Source organism: Gadus morhua, chromosome 23, assembly GCF_902167405.1.
Source record: "Gadus morhua chromosome 23, gadMor3.0, whole genome shotgun sequence".
Classification (NCBI taxonomy): Eukaryota; Metazoa; Chordata; class Actinopteri; order Gadiformes; family Gadidae; genus Gadus; species Gadus morhua.
The window spans coordinates 24,345,156-24,366,886 of NC_044070.1; the positions used below are offsets into that span (position 1 = coordinate 24,345,156).

Here is a 21,731-nt window from a genome sequence, read left to right on the forward strand (position 1 = left end):
CCACAATCAGGAGCATGTTTCCAAAATGTTTCCTATCATACCACACAGTGGAGTTGTCACTAGCACGGATCAGTCTCGACGAGTTGCTTCTGTTGTCTATGCCCTGTTGTCTGTCTGTGTGTCTTTCTGTGTGTCTGTACACGCTCTGATCTGATCCCTCGCTCTGTACTTCCCTGCTGCTCCTCTCTACTCATCTTAAAATCACACCGCGTCTCACATGCTTTTATCCTGTCCAGCCGTCCGCGGTGGGACCCAATAGGACCGGAGAGAGGAGCGCCTATCAGAGGGAAGCGGCCGGATCCACACACACACACACACACACACACACACACACACACACACACACACACACACACACACACACACACACACACACACACACACACACACACACACACACACACGAACACACACACACACGAACACATGCACACGCACACGCACACGCAAATACAACCCGGGTGGAGGAGGAGGAGGACTGTGATGGGAAAGACCAATGAGACCATTCACGCCGTAATGCGTAATTTGGTGGAATTTACTTTTTTTCCAGAGCTTCTCAATTCCTGAATGTAGTCCTGGTCATCATTTCGATCTTTTTTTTTTGATAGTCTACATCGGTTCAGGCCAACACGTAACGTTTGAAATTATTTGTATATAATTTGATCAATGATCAAATAATGTCACTGATTACAATTATGTATGGGTTTAAAAATAGTAGCGACAGAAATCCTATGTGTAAAATATAAAATAGGCTTAGAGCATTAATAAACTTACTCTCCTGGGAATGTTACAAAACAGCCCACAGCTGCCGGGGTATCCAGAGTTAGTAGGCCTACGTCGTGTATGGTTATATTGTGATATAAGATTCGATTACATAATAAGAAAAAGGCAATTTCTAAATGAACGTCAAGTTTGCTGTGGTTTACGATCAGATGCGTTCTCTGTGAAATAGGTGTCATACGGAGAAATGACCATTTATTTTACAATACACAGATTGGGAAGTGGCCTATCCAAGTTAGAATTATTCGTCATACATGTTTGGCCTTTAACAGTATAGCTAATGCATAAGCCCAGTTAACCAATATTTAAATAATTGCGATAAAATTATCTCTAACTCCTGTCAATTCACTGTGACGGTCTCAGATGATATACGAAGTAATCAATGTGATGATTTCACCAACACGTTATGATCCCATATTTATTTATTTTTTTTAAAAAGCTATATTTGCGCCCTTGATGTAAATAATACTCTATGCGGTGGCCCACTTAGATATATGGATGTGCTCTTGAAACATACTGTACTTTGAGTTGGAGAAATGTTGGAGGGCAGAGTGTAGCGTTGGCGCCACTTGCTGGCCACACGAGGTGCTGCACCACACAATACTTTACAGCTTCTTCAGTAGTCTCAAGAATCCCTATCAGCTGGTTCAATGCACGGCAACAACATGACCTGCCCGAGGGAAGTCGGTTCTAGGTTTTTGATCAATGCCATGAGGGATAACGCTGCATTTATCGGAATGAATCAGCCTTTATTGAATCAATAGTTTCCGTCAACATAATTGATAAAATATATAATCCAACATAACAAATATAAGGCGATATGTTTTCCTTTATTTGTGTTATTCTTCAGAACTCCTACGCAATAATATAATTTCTACCAAATCAATGATATGCCTGCATGGTAAGATAAGTGAGTACGTGTCATGTTTGTGTGTATTACGGTAATATAAAATAATAATACTAAACGAGCAGAAATAAATCCATACAAAGTTGTGCATTGTGATTCAGGCAGCGCGCAGGGCAACATCCGGTGTCCTCGCTCTTTTATCACAGACATGCGCAGACAGGATTTTCTCTTTCTCGGTGGACACAATGGCGGACGCAGAGTGAGTACTTTTCCTCTGTGTTGAAATCCATGTCCATCTAAGTTTAAAACTGCCATCAGGCGTTTTGGTCATCCTTGTATACGTTTAATTAGTAGTCATCCCGGCTAGGACATCATATATTGTGGATGATATTGTTTTAGAATAGTTTTAATGCCAACCAACCTATTGCTGCCTGTAGCCGAGTAGCTTCACCCAACATGTCCGGACTACTGACTGTCTTAACTAAACGTGTTGTCGGATCTCCTGTCGATTTTAGTCTATGACCAAGTTAATTAAACGTTTGCATACTGGGTGTCTTTTAATAACAATTGGTTAATATACATGACAACGAAATGCCGGTGAATTGCTCGTAGATTGCTAATGCTAGGCTAACCATGTTGACGGCGTTGTCGCCCCTCGTCAACGTGGCGTAATACACCGTAAGGAACACCTGCCTTATCAACTCTACTCTAAGTGTTTTAAACCATCTTTATGTTCTCCTAGAAAAAAGGTACCGGCGGTCCCTGAGAGCCTTTTGAAAAGGCGAAAGGCCTTCGCCACCATGAAGGCCGTCCGCATCAAGAAGATGCTCGCTGAGAAGAAGGTGAGAATGCACATGGCTCCCGCACGGTCCCACAGATGTCTGCATGATGCACAAATGGGTCGCCCATTTGTAAACAGACGTACTTATCACGCACATGTCATGATCTGTCCTTGTCTTGATACCTGTCGCACTCATAAGATAACTAAACTAACGGGTCAATGCTGGCTGCTAGTCTAATGTGGTTAATGATGACTAATTTTTTTCCCCATCTTATCGAATCTGGTGAAATCCAAGCTGAAAATAAGCCAATTTTGTCTGAAACCACATCTTGGACATTAGGGGGATCTTCACGGTGGTGCAACAGTGTGCTGCCTTGTTACTTTCTCACGATTCCACTGATGTCTCTATGGATACCAAGGAATGCCTTGTCATTAGTCGCCCATACGAATACACATGTACTCATCAAGGCTTCTTGTTTTTGTCGTCTGATGTTAGACTCGCAAGGTGACCAGGAAGCTCATCTACAAACGCGCCGAGGCGTACCACAGGGAGTACAGGAACCTGTACAGGCGTGAGGTCCGTCAAGCCCGTACCGCCCGCAAAGTGGGAAACTTCTACGTCCCCGCCGAGCCCAAGCTGGCCTTCGTCATCAGGATCCGAGGGTAAGACATTGTCTCCGTGTGTTTTTATATTGATGGTCTGATGCTGTTGCTTCAATGGGCTGAAGTTATGCTTGGTGGTTTATGATTAACATTCTTTCCCCGGCTGATCGACTATGATGGAAACACTATTTGTTTAATAAGCCAATATTTATGAAACCACTTGTCTGAGTGCACTGATGTTTGTATGAAGCGTCCTTTCTGATGCTGACCGCTGAACTCTGCTTCCCAGTATCAACGGCGTCAGCCCCAAGGTGCGCAAGGTTCTGCAACTGCTCCGTCTCCGCCAGATCTTCAACGGCGTGTTCGTCAGGCTGAACAAGGCGTCCATCAACATGCTCAGGATCGCAGAGCCCTACATCGCATGGGGGTAAGATGGCAGCATCCATCTTTGCCGTGTTAAGTTATCGACCTCATGCTTTGAATGGTGCATGGTCCTGACCCTTAACCTTTAGGTACGTTCAGTGTCCTCAATAATGACCCAAAGATGACCAATATGGTTCTTAGATTACTGACCAATGTGGTCAGTAATCTCACTTATGTGGTTAATGATGACCAATTTTTTTCCCCATCTTATCGAATCTGGTGAAAACCAAGCTGAAAATAAGCCAATTTAGTCTGAAACCACACTTTCTTCACATTTCTCGTGTTTTTAAGACTAAAAGATATCCAGCCCTGCCTTGTACCACTCTGCAGTATGTGTATAACTCGTGGTTCAATCTTAATATGGTTGTCATAATTTCCCTCGTGTGCCCATCGCTCAGATACCCCAACCTGAAGTCTGTCCGCGAGCTCATCTACAAGCGTGGATTCGGCAAGATCAGCAAGCAGCGCATTGCCATCACAGACAACTCCCTCATCGAGAAGACCCTTGGTAATTATGGTCATCAGTCTGGATGTCCATCATGCATGCCAAACCATGTAAATATGTTTTTATACATTGATATAGTCAGTAAGAGAAGGTAGGGTTATGACTTCATGATGTGTTTAGTGATGCTCAACTTTTTTCCCCGTCTAATCGACCATGGTGAAAGTCAATTGAAAATAAGCCAATTGTGTCTGAATCCACATCAGTCTTTTCACTATACTCCATAAGATGGTTTTGGTGATTTACATCAACAGTAAATAGTGCGTGTCCTCTTACCAGTAACATTGGTAGAGAAACTAAAGCAAACCAATGCTAATCAGTCGTAGAGCTTACCTTGCGTTGGGCCTAATGTTGTCCGCTCTCCTTCAGGCAAGTATGGCCTCATCTGCATGGAGGATCTGATCCACGAGATTTTCACAACCGGGAAGAACTTCAAGGTGGCCAACAACTACCTGTGGCCCTTCAAGCTCTCCTCCCCCCGCGGCGGCATGAACAAGAAGACCACCCACTTCGTGGAGGGCGGTGACGCTGGCAACAGGGAAGACCAGATCAACAGAATGATCCGGAGGATGAACTGAACTGGTGAGATTGTGTGTCGCACTTGGTTATAGTGTATAGATAGATAGATGGATGGATAGATTTTTGGGAGGCCTGACATGCGCCTCCCAAAAAGGGCTGTGATTGGTCCGCTAACCGAAACGGGTTCATGACTGCGTCGAAGCGTCTGCCTGGTCGTTGCGTGATCGTGGAGCCGTAATCAGCCCTTAAGTTGTGCTGTAGTCTAGCTATTTTGGTTGTATACGGCGAATGGGTGAACCTAGCGATTGTTAGCGCTTTGAACTCGGTTCTATGAACATCCTTACCGTACGACAGATTGTTTCGCCTTATGATGAATGTACTTATTGTAACTCGTTTTGGATAACGGCGACTGGTAAATGTAAACTCTACAGGGGTCAGGCCAGTGTTGCTTTAGCGATGCTGATCAGTCAATGATGGCTATTAGTCAGATGTGGTTAATGATGACATGACATTAACAAGTATTGGTTTGATAATTATACGGCATCTGGCATAAAATATGTGCAGCTGTGGCCTAAATCACAAATAAAATCTTGGACTAAAGTAACTGATCTTAAGTTTACCAATTTCTTCCCTTTTTTTTGTTACAGGTTTTGCAGGATTTCCAACTGTATAATAAAAATACAAAAAAGAACTTTCTGGTGTCGGCGTTATTATTTTTCATTGAGTCTCAGGACAATGTGGACCAGGTCTTCCCAGCATCAGGATTCGGTGCCTTCTGGCAAAACCTCACGTGGCATGCCGTGTGTGATATAGGATGAATCTGCAGGATTCCTGTAACAGTAATGGAGAGGGCAGGAAATCTGAAAACATGGTATCTAAATCTGTCCAAATCTGACTGACTGGTGATGTAGGATTGATCGACGCACAAGAGGTTCCTGGCTCTACTGGCCCCTCGAAGGCACAATAGAAATTCTGTAATCCTAGTAATCAATCGCTCCCTGCAACTTGTGAAGGTCTTGTCTATAAGGCATCTAGAAGTGACGTTGACCGGGTTTCAGCGACGGAGCTGGTCTCATCAGGAAGATGCTGGCTAAGAAGGTAAGAATAGTTCATACTGTCACTTTATTAGTTGGCTGTTTCTGTATACACTTGTACTCATTGAAGTTGGTTTACATCTTCCTTCAGACTGGAGAGATGTGCACATGCTGATGGCTACACGGGGACGTGACTCCGGACCGGGGTGAAGGAACCTCCGAGAACAGCTTCCTCTGGATCAGAGGGTAAGTTGATTTGTTGTGCAGAGAACATTGGCCTTCATGTTTTGCCTAGATCCAACCTTGATGGATTCAAACTCGGTGGTTTATGATTAACATTCTTTCCCCGGCTGATCGACTATGATGGAAACAAGATTTGTTCAATAAGCCAATATTTATGAAACCGCTTGAAACACCAGTTATTTTAGCATCATAGGTCACCCATTCGTCTACACATGTACTCATCAAGGCTTCTTGTTTTTGTTAGTCTCTCAAGGTCACCAGGAAGCTCGTCTACCAGCGTGCCGTGGTGTACCACAAGACTGCTCAGACGTGAAGTCCGCCTAGCTCGCACTCCCCGCTGAGCCTAAGCTGGCCTTCATCATCATGATCCCATGGTAAGTCATCTGGTTTTATATTGATGGACCTGCTCGGTGGTTTATGATTAACATTCTTTCCCCGTCTGATCGACTATGATGGAAACGAAATTTGTTTAATAAGCCAATATTTATGAAACCGCTTTCAAAAAGACTGAACATGTTTCATTTTGGCGAGATGGGTCGCCCATTCGGATACACATGTACTCATCAAAGGGTTTTGTTTGATGTTAGATTCTCAAGATGACCAGAGAATCGTCTACAAACGTGCCGAGGTGTACCACAGGACTCAGTTCAGACGTGAAGTGAAGTTGAAGTTGGCCTTCTCGGGTCACGTGGACTGTCCAGCTGCTCCGCTCCCATGATGCACCAGTCGATGCCGTCGACCAATCGGGCCGCATGGCCCTGATGATGGCGGCGAAGGGCAGAGTCGGCGTGCTTGGTAAAGACTGGAATGATGCATTGCTTGCTCTGCGCATTACCTCGCCAGAGCCCATGTGTCATTGTTTGTCTTTTTGATGATGTGGCCATGTATGTATAGTTTCTTCTTGTCATGGCTCTGATTAACTTATTTTGCTCATCTCCAGAGGTGCTGTTGACCAGCACTGAGGCCAACCTGAGTCTGACGGATAAAGACAGCAACACGGCCCTTCACCTGGCCTGCAGTAACGTAAGTGTCCACTAGGGATCCACTCAAGCCTGTATTAATTCCAACAGTGAGGTGAAACGGCTCCCCCTGCTGGTTGTATTCTCAGTCGCTATGGATTTTACCCATAGCGACGCTAGTTGAGAACTGTCAGACTAATCTGGTTTTAAAAGTATTGAAGGCATTTAAATGGACATGGAGGTGATGATGTCAATTTCAAGCACATATCTGAACACTGATCTGTTGAATTACCAATACTGAACCTCTGAACTTAATACAAACCTGTCCGGTCTAAAATGTAGTCTCAAAAGCCTTACTTATGATCTATTTTAGTCGATACTTGGTGCAGATGCTGACACAGGCTTTACATAGCCTGCCTGCACATGACATAATTCAGGTAACGCCTGATTTTAACATATTTAGTGCGTTACATGGTGTTGAATCGTTATTGGATGCTGAAGACTCATTTGGTTCCCCATGGTTATATTTAACACTAAATAAGTCATTTAATTAAATTGACTATTGCGTTTTAAGTGGCAAGGTTGCTCATAAACGCGCCTTTTTTTTCAAATGTACGTGATTTTGCACTTTCTCTAATATATCTCTTTGTTTGGTTTCAGGTCGGTCAGAGGAGAACGGCTTTGAGGGGGTGGCTCCTGGGGAGAGAGGGCGAACGTGGTCGTAGGGGGCGCGGCAGAGGTGAGACTCCATGCTGAACCATGCAACTGGATTCATGTCAATTATGGCACCAATGCACTCCTGACCATCCATGGAAGGAGGAATCCCCTACTATAATGCCTTCCTTCTCAAGAGTTCTTCCTTGCTGATTTAAGGGAGTTAAAAACCCCCCTTTGGGTAAAGGGGGTTTAATAAATATTTGGCCTCTTAAGCCCTTTCAGACTGATGGTAATTAAGGGCTATACAATTTAAATGAATTGTATGAATCCCTTGTTTATTCATATCTTTGGGAGAGACTGAATATTGAACAGATTCAAGCCCATGTATTGCTAAGCAATCCTGCAGTTGGAGTGAAATACTAGAGTCCGGATAGATATACAGGGGTTACACCAGTCTGTTAGCCATTTATTTGCATCTCTTAATGAACTGCGTACTGTACAGGCACTGTTGGTTACAGATTCTTGTCCCAGGGATTGGGGTGAGCCTCTCTTTATTGAATTGCGTACTGTACAGGCACTGTTGGTTACAGATTCTTGTCCCAGGGATTGGGGTGAGCCTCTCTTTATTGAATTGCGTACTGTACAGGCACTGTTGGTTACAGATTCTTGTCCCAGGGATTGGGGTGAGCATCTCTTAATGAACTGCGTACTGTACAGGCACTGTTGGTTACAGATTCTTGTCCCAGGGATTGGGGTGAGCATCTCTTAATGAACTGCGTACTGTACAGGCACTGTTGGTTACAGATTCTTGTCCCAGGGATTGGGGTGAGCCTCTCTTTATTGAATTGCGTACTGTACAGGCACTGTTGGTTACAGATTCTTGTCCCAGGGATTGGGGTGAGCATCTCTTAATGAACTGCGTACTGTACAGGCACTGTTGGTTACAGATTCTTGTCCCAGGGATTGGGGTGAGCCTCTCTTTATTGAATTGCGTAATGGGGAAGGAGGTGATGTCCTTTTCAAGCACATATCTGAATTGTTCTGTGGAATTACCATTACTGAACCTCTTAACTAAATCAAATCACTGAGCTGATGCAGTGGGAATGCAAACTTCTTACCTGAATTACTTGCCCCATCCATGCATCCCACGTTTCATGTATCCTTCCTTCCCATTGTGTCCTCTGCAGGACCTTCAACCCGGCGGACTACACGGCTAATTCTGGGGGTGTTCGCAAGGAAACGTGGGACACTGACGGCAACGACGGTGCTGAGGGAACTAAGGTAAGATAACTACGGCGACAGCAATATCATTTTATGAACGAATGAATCTCACAGTTGGAAAATATGTTGTCTGTATGGTGATGTGCATCAGACGCAACAATGAGTTATTTAGAAATGTAATTAAAGTAATTAATCAAGCAGTTGAGAACTGAGATTAGTCTGGTTTTAGAAAGTATTGAAATGTATTTTAATGGACAAGGAGGTGATGATGTCCTTTTCAAGCACATATCTGAACACTGATCTGTGGAACTACCATTACTGAACCTCTGAACTAAATAAAAGTCCTGTCCTGTCTAATCTGAAGATGAGCCTTTTTCAAAGATAATTGTTTTGGAATGGGAACATCTCTCAAACTAACGCTTCTACGGAGAGTGTCATTGACCGGCTTGGGTCTGAACGGAGGTTGCCTTTAGACCTCCTGCTGAATGACTAGAAAACAATGGTTCTATTTTAGCATCATAGGTCACCCATTCGTCTACACATGTACTCATCAAGGCTTCTTGTTTTTGTTAGTTTCTCAAGGTCACCAGGAAGCTCGTCTACCAGCGTGCCGTGGTGTACCACAAGACTGCTCAGACGTGAAGTCCGCCTAGCTCGCACTCCCCGCTGAGCCTAAGCTGGCCTTCATCATCATGATCCCATGGTAAGTCATCTGGTTTTATATTGATGGACCTGCTCGGTGGTTTATGATTAACATTCTTTCCCCGTCTGATCGACTATGATGGAAACGAAATTTGTTTAATAAGCCAATATTTATGAAACCGCTTGCAACATAACTGAGAACATTATGTTAGCATCATAGCTGGCCTGTTCGTATACCCATGTACTCATCAAGGCTTCTTGTTCTCTGACGTTAGTCTTTCAAGGTGACCAGGAAGCTCGTCTAGAAGCCTGCTGGGCGTACCAGGGGGTACAGGACTGATCCACCTCCGCTAAGGCCACCCTGGCCGTGGTCATTGGGGTCCGAGGGTAAGACGGCTCCGTGTGTTATATTGATGGCTGAAGTTATGCTCGGTGGTTTATGATTAACATTCTTTCCCCGGCTGATCGACTATGATGGAAACGAAATTTGTTTAATAAGCCAATATTTATGAAACCACTTGTAAAATGACTTGTAACATGTATTTCAGAGTGGTAGGTCACCCATCGGTCTACACATGTACTCATCAAGCCTTGTTTTCGTCTAATGTTCCACAGGGAGGGAGTAACGTCTGCCATGCCCCTACCGCCCTCAGTGGGAAACGTCCTGGTCCCCGCCGAGCCTTCGTCAGCAGGATCCCAGGGTACGACGTCTCCGTGTGTTTTTATATTGATGCTCTTGTTCTGTTGCGTCAATGGGCAGAAGTTATGCTCGGTGGTTTATGATTAACATTCTTTCCCCGGCTGATCGACTATGATGGAAACGAAATTTGTTTAATAAGCCAATATTTATGAAACCGCTTCCAAAAAGACTGAACATGTTTCATTTTGGCGAGATGGGTCGCCCATTCGGATACACATGTACTCATCAAAGGGTTTTGTTTAATGTTAGACTCTCAAGATGACCAGAGAATCGTCTACAAACGTGCCGAGGTGTACCACAGAGTACAGGACTCAGTTCAGACGTGAAGTTGGCCTTCATCAGGATCACAGGGTAAGACGTCTCCGTGTGTTTTTATATCGATGGTCTCAGGCTGTAGTCTCAGTGGGCTGATGTTATGCTTGGTGGTTTATGATTAACATTCTTTCCCCGGCTGATCGACTATGATGGAAACACTATTTGTTTAATAAGCCAATATTTATGAAACCGCTTGTAAAAAGACTGGGAGCATGTATTATTTTTGCGTCATGCTATTCATGCTAACCGCTTCCTATTGTTCAACAGAATGGCTGAAGACTGGCCAGATCCTTCAACAGGCTCCCAGCTGGGCGAGCCCCATGCATCATCATCCTCTGGACTGCATTTAGGGTGAGGCCACAGCTCCAATGATGACTGTTCTTTGTATGGTCCATCAACCAAAACTCTGTAGTTTGTTTGTGTTCTCGCCTGTACTATTATTTATAAATAAGGACGGACACAAGTTTGGTTAGTGTGTCAACAGATAGAGATATAGCTGAACTGTTGCGCTATGACACTGAACAGTAGTAGGTTCTCTAATGTCTCTAATATAATGTGGTTTATGAATTTTTTGACTGAAAAGCTGAATATGAGCCAATTTTATCAACCATATTTGACTTCCAAATATTTCTTGCTGTTCAGCGCACAACTTTCTCCTTGTCTTAACCAATATATTAGAAAAACTGAAAAGAAGCCAATTGTGTGTGAAACCCAGCGATCATGCTTCCTTCAGCTGTAGAGGAACGCCCTGCATGTGGAAACGTGCTCATTGTTAGAAAATGGGAAAGTACTCATTTGTATTTAAAATGTATTTTTTGCATTGACCACTTTGTTGTTTGTTTCTACAGGAAGCGACGGAATCGTCTGCATGAGGGCTCATCATGCTAGTGAGATGTAGCTCACAGATGCACTTCAGACGAGCAGGCCTACTCCAGCAGTACTCGCCCCCTACTCCTGTCCCATTATGGCTCCTAGTCGCATGTTAATGATGCACTTGTTGTTCCCCATCTTATCGACTGGTGAAACCCAAGCTGAAAATAAGACAATTTAGTCTGAAACCACATCCTGGACTTGAGTCTCATTGATTGTTATTGTGAATCCGGATCCTGTTTCAAAAGCAAAACATATAAATCACTTTATATGTTGTGACTAGTATTTATTTTTTTATCCTAAATGATTTTTGCTCCCTTTCCGGTTATGTGTGATTTCAACTGAGAAATAAAAACAACAAAAACTAATTGTTTCAGTGTGACATTTTCTATGGCCCACCTTTGGGGGGGAAACTGCATTCTGATGGCCCAGTACAGATCTAGCCTGCCTCTTGGACTGTCTCCCAAACTAGTTGCTGTGGGAAGATCAACTGGCATAATTATGAAGTGTGTAAGCTGTTAAGTTTGATCATTGCTAATGTCATTTTAATGGCAAAAGAACATCTCTCAGTTTATGAACTGACCAGAGGATTCAGTCTAGTGGACCAGATGTGTGCATAATGCCGTGGATGACTTTATTGGAGTAGTGTGTACGGTTTGTAGCCATAGCAACGTCTGACACCACCCGGAGCAGAGCGCACCGAGCCGCGGGTCCACGCTGCTAAATCATCCGCTAAACCAGTCGATCGATGGATCAGACGCATCGGTAGCGGATACTCGCGTCGAACTGCAAAATGTGAACGACGTCGAGTTCGTATGGCGTCTGGCGATGACATTTCGAGTGTCTCCACCGCCTTCTAAGAGGAGCTCGGGTTGCAGCCCGAAGCGCTGCGAGTCGCTCGGTGACGTCAAAGCGATGATCAAGACCTCGAGGGACGCGAGCTTGCTGCCAGAGCGGAGTAAATTGCCATACATTCCCAGTTTAGCCAGTGAGTATTTGGTGATTGAACCATTATGAATGTGATCGATGTATCTAAACGGGGGAGGTTAAAATGACGCTGCCTTTGTTATAGAGTCGACGGACGGAGCGTGCCGCCGTGTTAACGGGTAGGTGGAGTAAAGGTGTGGTGCCATTCAAGTCTGATTGCTTCAATTGTGGATGTGACTAATGGGAAAGCGTGGATGAGACACGGACCCTCGTAATAAAATAAAATAAAAGTTTGTACTGTCATATTATACTAACTTCTTAACAAAATATGTTTTAATATGTATTGAAAGGTTGTCTTTACGGTTTTTGATTATAGTTTTGCAAATTTAACCAAAAGTCTCCTAGCGACAAAAGGACAAGAGGCCGGCGGGAGTCATTTTCTGTTTGACAAAACATGTAAGGACTATTTTTTTATTCCTGGTTTTATTAAATATAAATTAGGGCTAGATATGTTTTATGGACGTTTGTCGAACATGTCTCACTTTGCAAATTCATCTTTAGTTGAGCGTTATAAGATTGTACTGGATTATAACATCCAGTAGGTGGTGCTGTCGAGTCGTTTTCTTCATCGGTCAGTACCGGTATTTGGGGGCGCGTAGTCAGCTGACCAGCTACCACAGTCTACATCTGCATGCTTTACGTTTAACACGTCTGAACCCTCAATCAACTATGAGCATATCTCTCTAAACATGGATATTATTGTGTGGAAATCACTCTGAATAAAAAAACATTCAGATTGTTGTATAATTAATAATTTCTTCCAGATGATCATATACAACGGACCGGAACCCTGATCCCGCCTCTGCCAAAGAACTATCACGTGCACCGGACCGGAAAACTGCAGCCTATTGGCGCCCCCCATGGGCAAGGCCGGCCCCTCTCCCTGAGGTACTAAACACAAAACCTGCTGCTAACCGGCTGTCCTCAGGGAGGGGCTACAGACCGTATACAGAAAGTATATACCATAGTTTTGCCTGTCATGTCTGAGGTAAACGGCGTATTTCATATTCATTACTATACATATATTCATGACCGTTATTGCCGCTGAGCTCATAATGGAGCTCATTCATTTAGCTGTATATGTAAATTACCATACCAATGTCATAGTGCTAACGTATGCATCACTTGTCTTCATCTCTTCTGTCTCCCAGCTCCTGTGAAGGCTACAGCCTCGGCACTAACCCAACGTTCCTCTTACCCTCTGCGTTGGTCCTCAACAAGAGGAACACCCTCTCCGTGGACCACTGCCTGTTAAACAGGTAACGCTTCCCATCAGTGTACTGAGTTATTAATCAGTTCTTCATCCATGTTGGCTGACCCCTTTCCCCCCTCCTCCCGTAGGCCTAAAGGGAATCAACGCACCTACAACCTGTTGACCATCAAAGACATTCAAAAAGGTAAGTCAGTTGTCTATCAAATCAGACTGTAGGTTCTCATCTAAAGTCTAATGGCAGACAAGCTCACAGAAACCCAGCCGGCAGTACTATCAAACCAACACCATGTAGACCTGGCACGGCATAACCACAAAGGATTAGAATCCCCTTCTGAAAGCTTTTTCCACCAGCACAAATTACTTTCCTCCGGTATAATATCTGGGCTCCTGCCCTGGTTCTGAGTCTCCCCCTGAAGTCCTGCTCACAGAACAGGACGCCGGCTCCGATATGAGTCTCCACTGCTCGCTGAGGCCATTTTACGACCAGGTACTTCATAGGCAGGGCGTGTCGGACCTGTCACGGCCTGCGCTGATGGCTCCATCTCGGTGACCTCCGACCTTTGAACATGTGAGCTGATTTACCGCCGTGCTGACCTGTCAGGTGGTTCAATCAGTGTCAGTCCAACCCCTCATTAAGCCCACTGAGGGTCCGGTGGACCCCTGGCCCCTGACAGCTTTACGTCAGGATGTGTCACTGCCGCGCGCCTTTCACATTCTTTCACAAGGCGTGAAAATTGAAAACAACTCTGTATATCAATCTGAGTGTTTGAAAGGCACGTTTGAGTACGAGCGTGTGAGAGAATCATCACAGAACCGACATGCAAATGCAAAACATGCTGGCCAGATGTGTTAGTATGAGAGAGGGAGTGAAAGCAGTATGGTGTTATAGGCTTAAATGTTAAAGCTACCATAGGGGACTACTTAGAAACAGCTGTTGAAAACGTTGATATTATTTTGGGATGATAAATATCTAATGCACATAGAATATTCTGGCATGCTGTAAACAACATTAGAACATCTAGTTCATGAAAGCAAGGTACTCCCATATACTGACACAATCTGTGTCTGGTCCACACTTTAACCTCTGAATCCTTTAATCCAGCTGAAAGTTACCCATCCTGTATCTTAGTGGACCATGCAAACATCTTACTTGGAGTTTTCCTGTTTTATGGGATAAACTAATTTTATCTTATCTGTAATATCTATTCATACAAATGATATTATGGCAGCCTTTAGACTACTGTACGTTTATGGTAATTTAGCAGATGCTGTATTAATGTACACCCTGTGCCCTGACACTGTTCAGCTAAACGTCCCCCTCTTGTCCTTCCTGTCGCCCCACCCCTCTGCCTTCGGTCCCCTCTCCGGCCCCCAGGTCAGGGGTCGTTCCCGGACCCTGTGGCAGGGGCCCCGTACCCCTTCCTCCAGAGGGTCTCTGAGCTGGTGGCTCTGGAGGGGGACACGGCCCGGCAGGAGAAGCTGGTGAAGATGACTAAGAACAGAAAGCAGGAGTCCTGATGAGCCCACAACATCATCTCAGAGGAAACCCCTAGAGTAGAACCACCTCGTCTTCGAGGGGACCTCATCGGTGAATCCACGGGTCCAGGATCCAAACATCTCCCATGGTGCCAAAGTTATACAGACTTTTATCGGTTGCGTCAGTTTCCTGCGTCAGTGTATTGATTTATACTTTCTGTTCCTCGATAGTGTTTGCCGACAACAGTGAAGTCTGCTCTTTATTTCAGGTATAAGTTGTCAGTATTTCCCTTCTGTTATCTAAAATTGTTCTTGATCATTCTTGCGCATCCCCTGAAAGAAATAGCACATATTTACTTCAAAACTGTCTGTGTATCAGTATCTACATTGGATTGCAAGTCTGGCACATCAACAGACTGGCTTTTCTATCCCATTTTGGCCCAGTTAGCATTTTGGGCCAAAATGCTAACTGGCTTTCCAGTATTTGGCATTTATTCACATTGAAACAATAAATGTATTGTGGAGTTTTTCTGAGGTCAATATCTTTGATGTACACTTATGGTTATTCTGTGTTTATCACACACAGTAGGCTGAATCGTATGGGAGTCGTATCAATGGGAATATTTATCCTCCTCTCTGTGACCATGGGCTTGAGATAGGCGCCGTAATTACTGGATGCCTGAATGATGGCGCTGGATCTAAATATGCATTCCATATTCGCAACACAGACACAAAGCTATGCCTCCAGAACTTACAATGTGCCACTTTCCCACGTACTACATTGTTCGGTCGTGCTCAAGAGGCCGCTGAATCCTGTCACTGAATACTCTTGTTCATTGTACGTTACAAAGAGAGCACTCAGCCCATTGTAACGTTTTTTGTCTTTGGGTTAGCGGAGGGGAACTGGCCTTGGAGTTGTAGAGTTGTTACAACTCGCTGCTTGTATTTAATCTCAGAGGTGAATAATAGATACTACATTGAATTAGCGATAGTCGTGCATTATGCATGATGAGAGGAACTGGGACCGTGTCTGGGACGACTCTGGTTGCAGACAACTTGATACTCCTTCCAACCGCCTACGGGTGCTCTTCAGAGTGCTCTTCAGAGTGCTCTTCCTTGGCATATGTGCCCTGTATGCTTAATAGTCGCCCAGGGCAACAAAAAAAACCCTCTAAATCCAAGCTACGAGTTGTGATTATGTTGTGTAAATTCAAACTTAATTGCTATCGGGTGTGTTTGTGTGTGTGGTGTAGAGAGTTATCTTACCGGGTTGAATAGGATGCTAGGGCAGAGGAATCGAGGATTCAATCCAAAGGAACACATTCTGTCAGTGTCAACCATGGTCCATGGTAAACCGAGATGGCATGGTAATATCACTGTCCTGTCTTTGCATCTACTCTGAATGGATGACGAAAGAGGGGGACATCAACCACATGATGGATCGTTGCCCTTAAGACCTCCAGTGTGTTGTACAGTTGATTATTTTTGTATTTGATCTTCGATAATGGATTTAGGTTTGAACAAGGTTGACCAAGGTCCCTCCTTATGTTTCTTAAGTACTGCCCCAGCCAAAGCTACCGGGAGAACAAGGCGGTGAGAAGGCGTAGCAGCCCCCTTCCTCTCGCCCTGGTTAAAGTGGTGTCCATTTCCCCGACACACTGGGAGCCATCCCCCTCATTCAGAGCAGAGGACAGAGGGTTCTCTCCCAGCCCCGGTCAGCTCTGCTATCCTCCAGGATTCAGCCGGCTTTCTCCAACTGTAATCAAAGAACCTGGAGTCATTTGTCCACAGTCACTTTGGTCAGCCATGTGTAAACATGGTTGATAGTTGGCGGTTACATAAAGATGCAAGAAGAAGTCAGAATGGAAACAAAACAATCAAGATGTTTGACGTATCAACGCTCTAGTATAGAATCAACCCGATATATTCTCTGTGTGTCAGGGTTGCATCAGCCAGCTGTAACCATCGTGCACATCGTTGCACATCGCTGGCAGCGAGGAGGAAAGTTTCAACACCGACGGCCTCGGACGAGACACCGCGGTTCACGGCAGTTTGAACCACTTAGCAATTCAAAATGAACGGTGTTTTGAGTACAGGGGTAACGTCTCCCTGTGTGAGAGCGGCTGGATGGCGTGGGATAGTGTGTCAGCGGGCGGGGGGGGGGGGACCACGGGTTCCCAGCCCGGCCGGGGTGAGGTGAAGAATAAGCCGGCTGTGTTACCTGTTGGTTGGACTTCATGTGGTGCCAGCGTCGGCTATCAGCGGGAATCAGAGAAGCGCAGACTGCAGGCGGCCAAATGAAGCCTCGGCCTACGCCCTGTGTCAGAGCCACGGGCGGACCTGGGGTACTCCCTGGGTCTGAGACAAAAACACCGATCTGGGTAACAAAAGGGTTTTTGCGTGTGAGGGAAAAGTTAGAGGATAGGACATGCATATGGTATGGATGTCAGCCGTAACTATGGAAACTGTCACATATGATGACTTGTTTCAGTGCTACATTATTGTTCTATTCCAGGTAAAGCCGTTCAGGTAGACGTGCTTAAAGCTGACCGCTGTCTGGACCTCAGACATGGGCCGAGTTTCGCTGTTCAAACAGAGCAACAGCACCTGTCGGCCTATAAACATTCCTTCGTGATAAGGGACCTTAGCGGGCTGATCCATTTAGTCGGGAGTTGTGAAACGTGTTTGAAATCCATTTAAAGAGACTTGTTCAACAGCCCTAAAGTACAGCCGACCTGGCGGTCGACACACGACGGAGCAGATGTGTGTCAACAGAAACGACATGGCTAGACGGCAGATCTTACAGCTTTGTCTGTGAGCAGGGCACCAACGGGGCAACTCTTTGTCCCCCGCCATAATACCAACATCGTTGAGCCAGAAGTTATGTCAGAACTGCTGCAACAGGGGCCACAAAAATGCTGTTTTATCTGCCCTGGCCGCCCTTATTTTCAAGATAACTTTTATCACTGAACAATATTGACAGACATCTGCCTTATTGATAAGACCACCGTGGGGTTTGGACTGTGAATAGTTAAAGATATTGCTCAGTTGATGCACATCATAATCACGTGTTATTGCTAGACATGAGGGTAATGTTTTATGTTTGCCATTGATCTATAAGTCAGAGTAGAACACCGATTATTTTTAAAGAACTGAAGCTTATGCGTAGAGAATACAACATATGATATCAGGTGAGGGATGGATTGTGATGGCAACCCTGATGTCCCCAGTAGAAGGCCTGGAGGACCACTCTATACGCCCACAAAGGGATTCTAACCTCAAACCCTCAGACCAAACCCAGCTATATGTATATGTTTTTTGCCAGTCAGATTGATTTTTTTCGGCCAATCAGATGGTTGAAAAATATATTTTCTCTTCAAATCAGATTGCTTGAAAAAAATAGACATGGAACCAGCGGTGGTAGGAAGTGGCTTCACTGAGACGTGAATTGACCTCCTCGTTATCGATCGGAGGGGAGTTAATGAGTCCAACCGGGGCCGGGCGCCCAGGTCTTCATCCCCGTGCCGTCGCGTCAGTGTGACCGTTTCACTGGCTCAGGTCCGCTTCCTATGAGTCAGATGGGAGACAGCTGAATGCTCCCGTTTCATTCAGACTGCGTCGGGCACAACGGTAAACAACGAGACAAACGTGCACCTGCCGACTCCCTCTCTGCACACATTGACACACGCTGGCTTCCTGTGAGCCCCGCAGATAAAGGACGAGATGAAAGGCTCCTTTTTATATAATATATATTTACGAAAGGTGCGATGCTTGTTCAGAACCACGCATGGCCTACACATAAACCAATGTAGACGGCTGAATGGAGCCTATTAAGGTCTTGTCTGTGATCACTACAATATACAGTCTGTTCTGGACTGCACGTTGAATAATGTGCTTATTGTAAGTCACTTAACTTTGGATAAATGCGTCCGTTAAATGATGTCACGTAATGTAACTTTGTTTACAGAAGCATGCCTGTGGAAAAGCTGATGGGGTGGAGGGGGAAGAATTGGCCAGCATGACACACATGCACACACACACAGGCGCTCGCGCACACACACACACGCACACACACACACACACACACACACACACACACACACACACACACACACACACACACACACACACACACACACACACACATACCAGTGAACAAAAAAAACTAAAAGCCTTCATTCATGGAACAGAGCCAATCCTTCACTCTAATATGGTTACTAACGCATTGTTGTCCCTTTATGTTACTTTTATTATATCCAACCCTTCGCTGTGTGAAGCTAAGCACATTGAGGTGCTTGTACCCTCACACGATAAGTCAGTGAACATAAGAGACACTGTTATAAACAGAAAGGCCCAAGGTGGAGTTCTGAACTACGAGCAGCCAGAGCTGAATGCTAACTCAGCCCAACACACACACATGGTTGGATTGCAAAATACGATGATTTGACACTTGCTGCATAGTTAGCTGACATTAACTATCTGCAAAGGAATGTGTTTATAAACGATAAATTACAGGCTCCACGGTGTCTAGTTTACAGTCACACTCTATCAATAATATGGTTTATTTAAGGAATCTAAAATGTCGCCGAGCCTTTACGTTGACGTTAACAAATGTTGATGAGAGTGGGTCACTTTTATCGGGGGGGTTGAAATCTGCTTTATCTCATTACCCTTCAGAGTGGAGACGTCATACAGTCCTTTAAACTACTGTACGTCCAAAGTCATTAATCTCACTCGCAATCAACTGTTCCTGTGTGTGTGTGTGTGTGTGCGTGTTTGCGCACCAAGCAAACTCAAAACAAAGCTCTTGACAGCCCTGCTACCACGTTGAGTGCGTTGCTAAGTAAGTTGTGAGGATTATGAATGACTCATTATTATGAATATAAATCAAGCCCTCTGGTTTTGCGCAAACCTGCACCCCTAGGAAGAGTGCTCTGCTTTGGTGTCTGTGTGTGTGTGCGTGCGGGTGCGTGCGGGTGTGAGGCTGATTATCTTGGACAAGTGCAAAGTGAGGGGCGGGCGGCGATGGAGTCAGGGGGTTCCTCCGATGCGATCACTCTCTTTGATCTAGTGCACCCTCTGAGACACGGGCGCACGCATATACTTTATGTGTGTGTGTGTGTGTGTGTGTGTGTGCGCGCGCGTATGCGCCGGCATTGCTTAAAATGTCAAAAAGTGTGTTTCGTACAATAATGCAAGAATGATGCAACCCAGAGTGTTGAGACTAGCAGAGACTCTGTTGCTCTGGGGAGGTTTCAGTCAGAGGCGGGAAACACAGCTCAGACTGCAGCCCGTTGCCGAGCAACAGTAGCATAAATAGCCGTTAGCTTAGCTGTAGGATATTCATTAAATGAACATCCTACTGTCTCATTGGAAAGATAAATATTACACTGATGCGTGTAAAATAATTGGTGTGGTGGTAAAATGAGTCGATGTGTAATGTTGTTTATCACTATTTACGTCATCGGTTAAAAGATAAATGTGATTTTAAACTCTGACAATCGTTATGAATAAAATCCCAACGTCTTTCCATAAGGTTAACAACGAGAATTTCTTGAAGAAAACTCTTTCCAACTCATTCCAACTCAGAGCAAAGGGATTCACTTTCTCCATCCCGTCGTCCAGTCCCAGCCTCAGAGTCGTGGTAGAGCCCCTACGATCCCCCAGAGCGTGGGCAGAGCTCTCCCGTCGTCTTGAAGGGGAGGGTCATGGTCGGCTCAACCACTCAAACGTCTCGGTTTCTCATCTGGCCGTTCTCTCGTATCGCCGGAGACGGTTAGTGTGGCACCATGAGCGTGGCGAAGATGAAGGCCATTACCACCGCTTGACCTGTCAGTCTGCTCCCTGGCCCGGAGGAGAATCAAAGACCCCCCCCCCCACTGCCCCCCAACCCTAACCTCTCCATAAAGGGGAGGGCGAGGTCTCCAAATCCTCTCACGATATCTTTTTCTTTTTCTTTTTTTCGTCTGCCTCCCCGTTAGAACTCTGAACTCATGGCCCTCGTAGCGTGAGACACGCAGGGGGGAGACGCAGGGGGGAGACGCAGGGGGGGTTGTAGGAGGAGACATCTAGACGTTTATCAGTCGCTAAAAACGGGACCTTCTACAACCGTCGAATCTGCAATAAACAAAGAAACAACATCGCATTTAAAGCATTTAGCCCTTTTATCCAAAGCGTCAAAGGTTCACACACACGTTCACACACCGACGGCGGAGTCAGCCACGCAAGGCGACAGCCAGCTCGCCTGGAGCGGTCAGGGTTAGATGTCCTGCTTAGGGACATCTTGACACTCGAACTGGCCACCTTCTGGGTTACAAGTCAACAGTCGCCCCCCCGTTGCAATGAATACCAGCGCAATGTATTTCAAAGACACGGTGACTGCAGAAGTCAGTAGGGGGTGTGTGGGGGGTGTCGGGGGCTGTCGGGGGGGGGGGTGTAGGGGGGGTGTGTGTGGGGTGTCGGGGGCTGTGGGGGGGGGGTGTGTGGGGGGGTTTCGGGGGCTGTGGGGGGGGTGTAGCTCAGCAGGGAGCCCGGTGTGTGCAGGGCGCGCTGTGAGGTGATCGTGGAGTTAAGGCCCTCCTTGTCTGCCTGCTGGAGCGAGAGCAGTTCAAACAGACGCTGACCCCGCCAGGTGGAGTTCAACCCCGCCGAGGTCTGAGCTCAGTGAGCAAACAGCCGCAGACATTTCCCAGTTCTCCCAGCTCCCTGCTAAAGCCCACGCATTGCACCCCGGCTGATGTTCACGTGCTCTGATAATGATAATCCCGGTTTGGTGGGGTTCAAGTAGCTTTCAATTGACCAATTCATGGGCATGGCCCGGGGTTTTAGGAACGAGAAGAACACCGAGAGACAGAAAGATTAAGAGATCAAAAGGCATTCGGAGTTTTTTTAGGGTGCAGGGTTTTTAGTGGGGCACATTATAAGATGATTAGCTCCTCTTTAAATCCCTGCCACTATGT

General features: G+C 45.5%; 3 protein-coding genes and 3 non-coding genes across 7 annotated transcripts in view; 5 read left to right on the top strand and 1 right to left on the bottom strand.

The window, feature by feature from the left end:
* Positions 1-257, bottom strand: part of rdh10a (retinol dehydrogenase 10a) — an 11,860-nt gene extending 11,603 nt beyond the window's left edge. The window contains exon 1 of the mRNA XM_030348367.1: positions 1-257. This exon is cut by the window's left edge and continues 575 nt beyond it. The gene's annotated coding sequence lies outside the window, so the exon portion shown is untranslated.
* A 1,515-nt stretch (positions 258-1,772) lies between these two features.
* Positions 1,773-5,146, top strand: rpl7 (ribosomal protein L7). The gene is made up of 7 exons (XM_030348369.1): positions 1,773-1,886; positions 2,370-2,469; positions 2,905-3,071; positions 3,301-3,438; positions 3,833-3,942; positions 4,306-4,518; positions 5,103-5,146. Exons 1-6 carry the CDS (start codon positions 1,873-1,875, stop codon positions 4,512-4,514), a joined length of 738 nt encoding a protein of 245 aa, XP_030204229.1. The 5' UTR covers positions 1,773-1,872; the 3' UTR covers positions 4,515-4,518; positions 5,103-5,146.
* LOC115537857 (small nucleolar SNORD12/SNORD106) lies at positions 2,645-2,737 on the top strand. Its single transcript, XR_003974940.1, has one exon. It is a non-coding gene; the product is annotated as a small nucleolar SNORD12/SNORD106 (small nucleolar RNA).
* LOC115537860 (small nucleolar SNORD12/SNORD106) lies at positions 3,607-3,699 on the top strand. Its single transcript, XR_003974943.1, has one exon. It is a non-coding gene; the product is annotated as a small nucleolar SNORD12/SNORD106 (small nucleolar RNA).
* On the top strand, positions 4,049-4,140 carry LOC115537858 (small nucleolar SNORD12/SNORD106). Its single transcript, XR_003974941.1, has one exon. It is a non-coding gene; the product is annotated as a small nucleolar SNORD12/SNORD106 (small nucleolar RNA).
* Positions 5,147-11,718: 6,572 nt separating the features above from the next.
* c23h8orf89 (chromosome 23 C8orf89 homolog) lies at positions 11,719-15,301 on the top strand. Of its 2 annotated transcripts, none has more exons than XM_030348370.1 (7): positions 11,719-12,084; positions 12,169-12,202; positions 12,400-12,479; positions 12,848-12,971; positions 13,235-13,342; positions 13,425-13,480; positions 14,672-15,301. In XM_030348370.1, exons 1-7 carry the CDS (start codon positions 11,925-11,927, stop codon positions 14,812-14,814), a joined length of 705 nt encoding a protein of 234 aa, XP_030204230.1. In that variant the 5' UTR covers positions 11,719-11,924; the 3' UTR covers positions 14,815-15,301. The 2 variants fall into 2 exon arrangements, with proteins under 2 accessions (XP_030204230.1, XP_030204231.1); XM_030348371.1 differs by having other exon boundaries at positions 11,728-12,084; positions 12,421-12,479.
* The last annotated feature ends 6,430 nt before the right edge of the window (positions 15,302-21,731 follow it).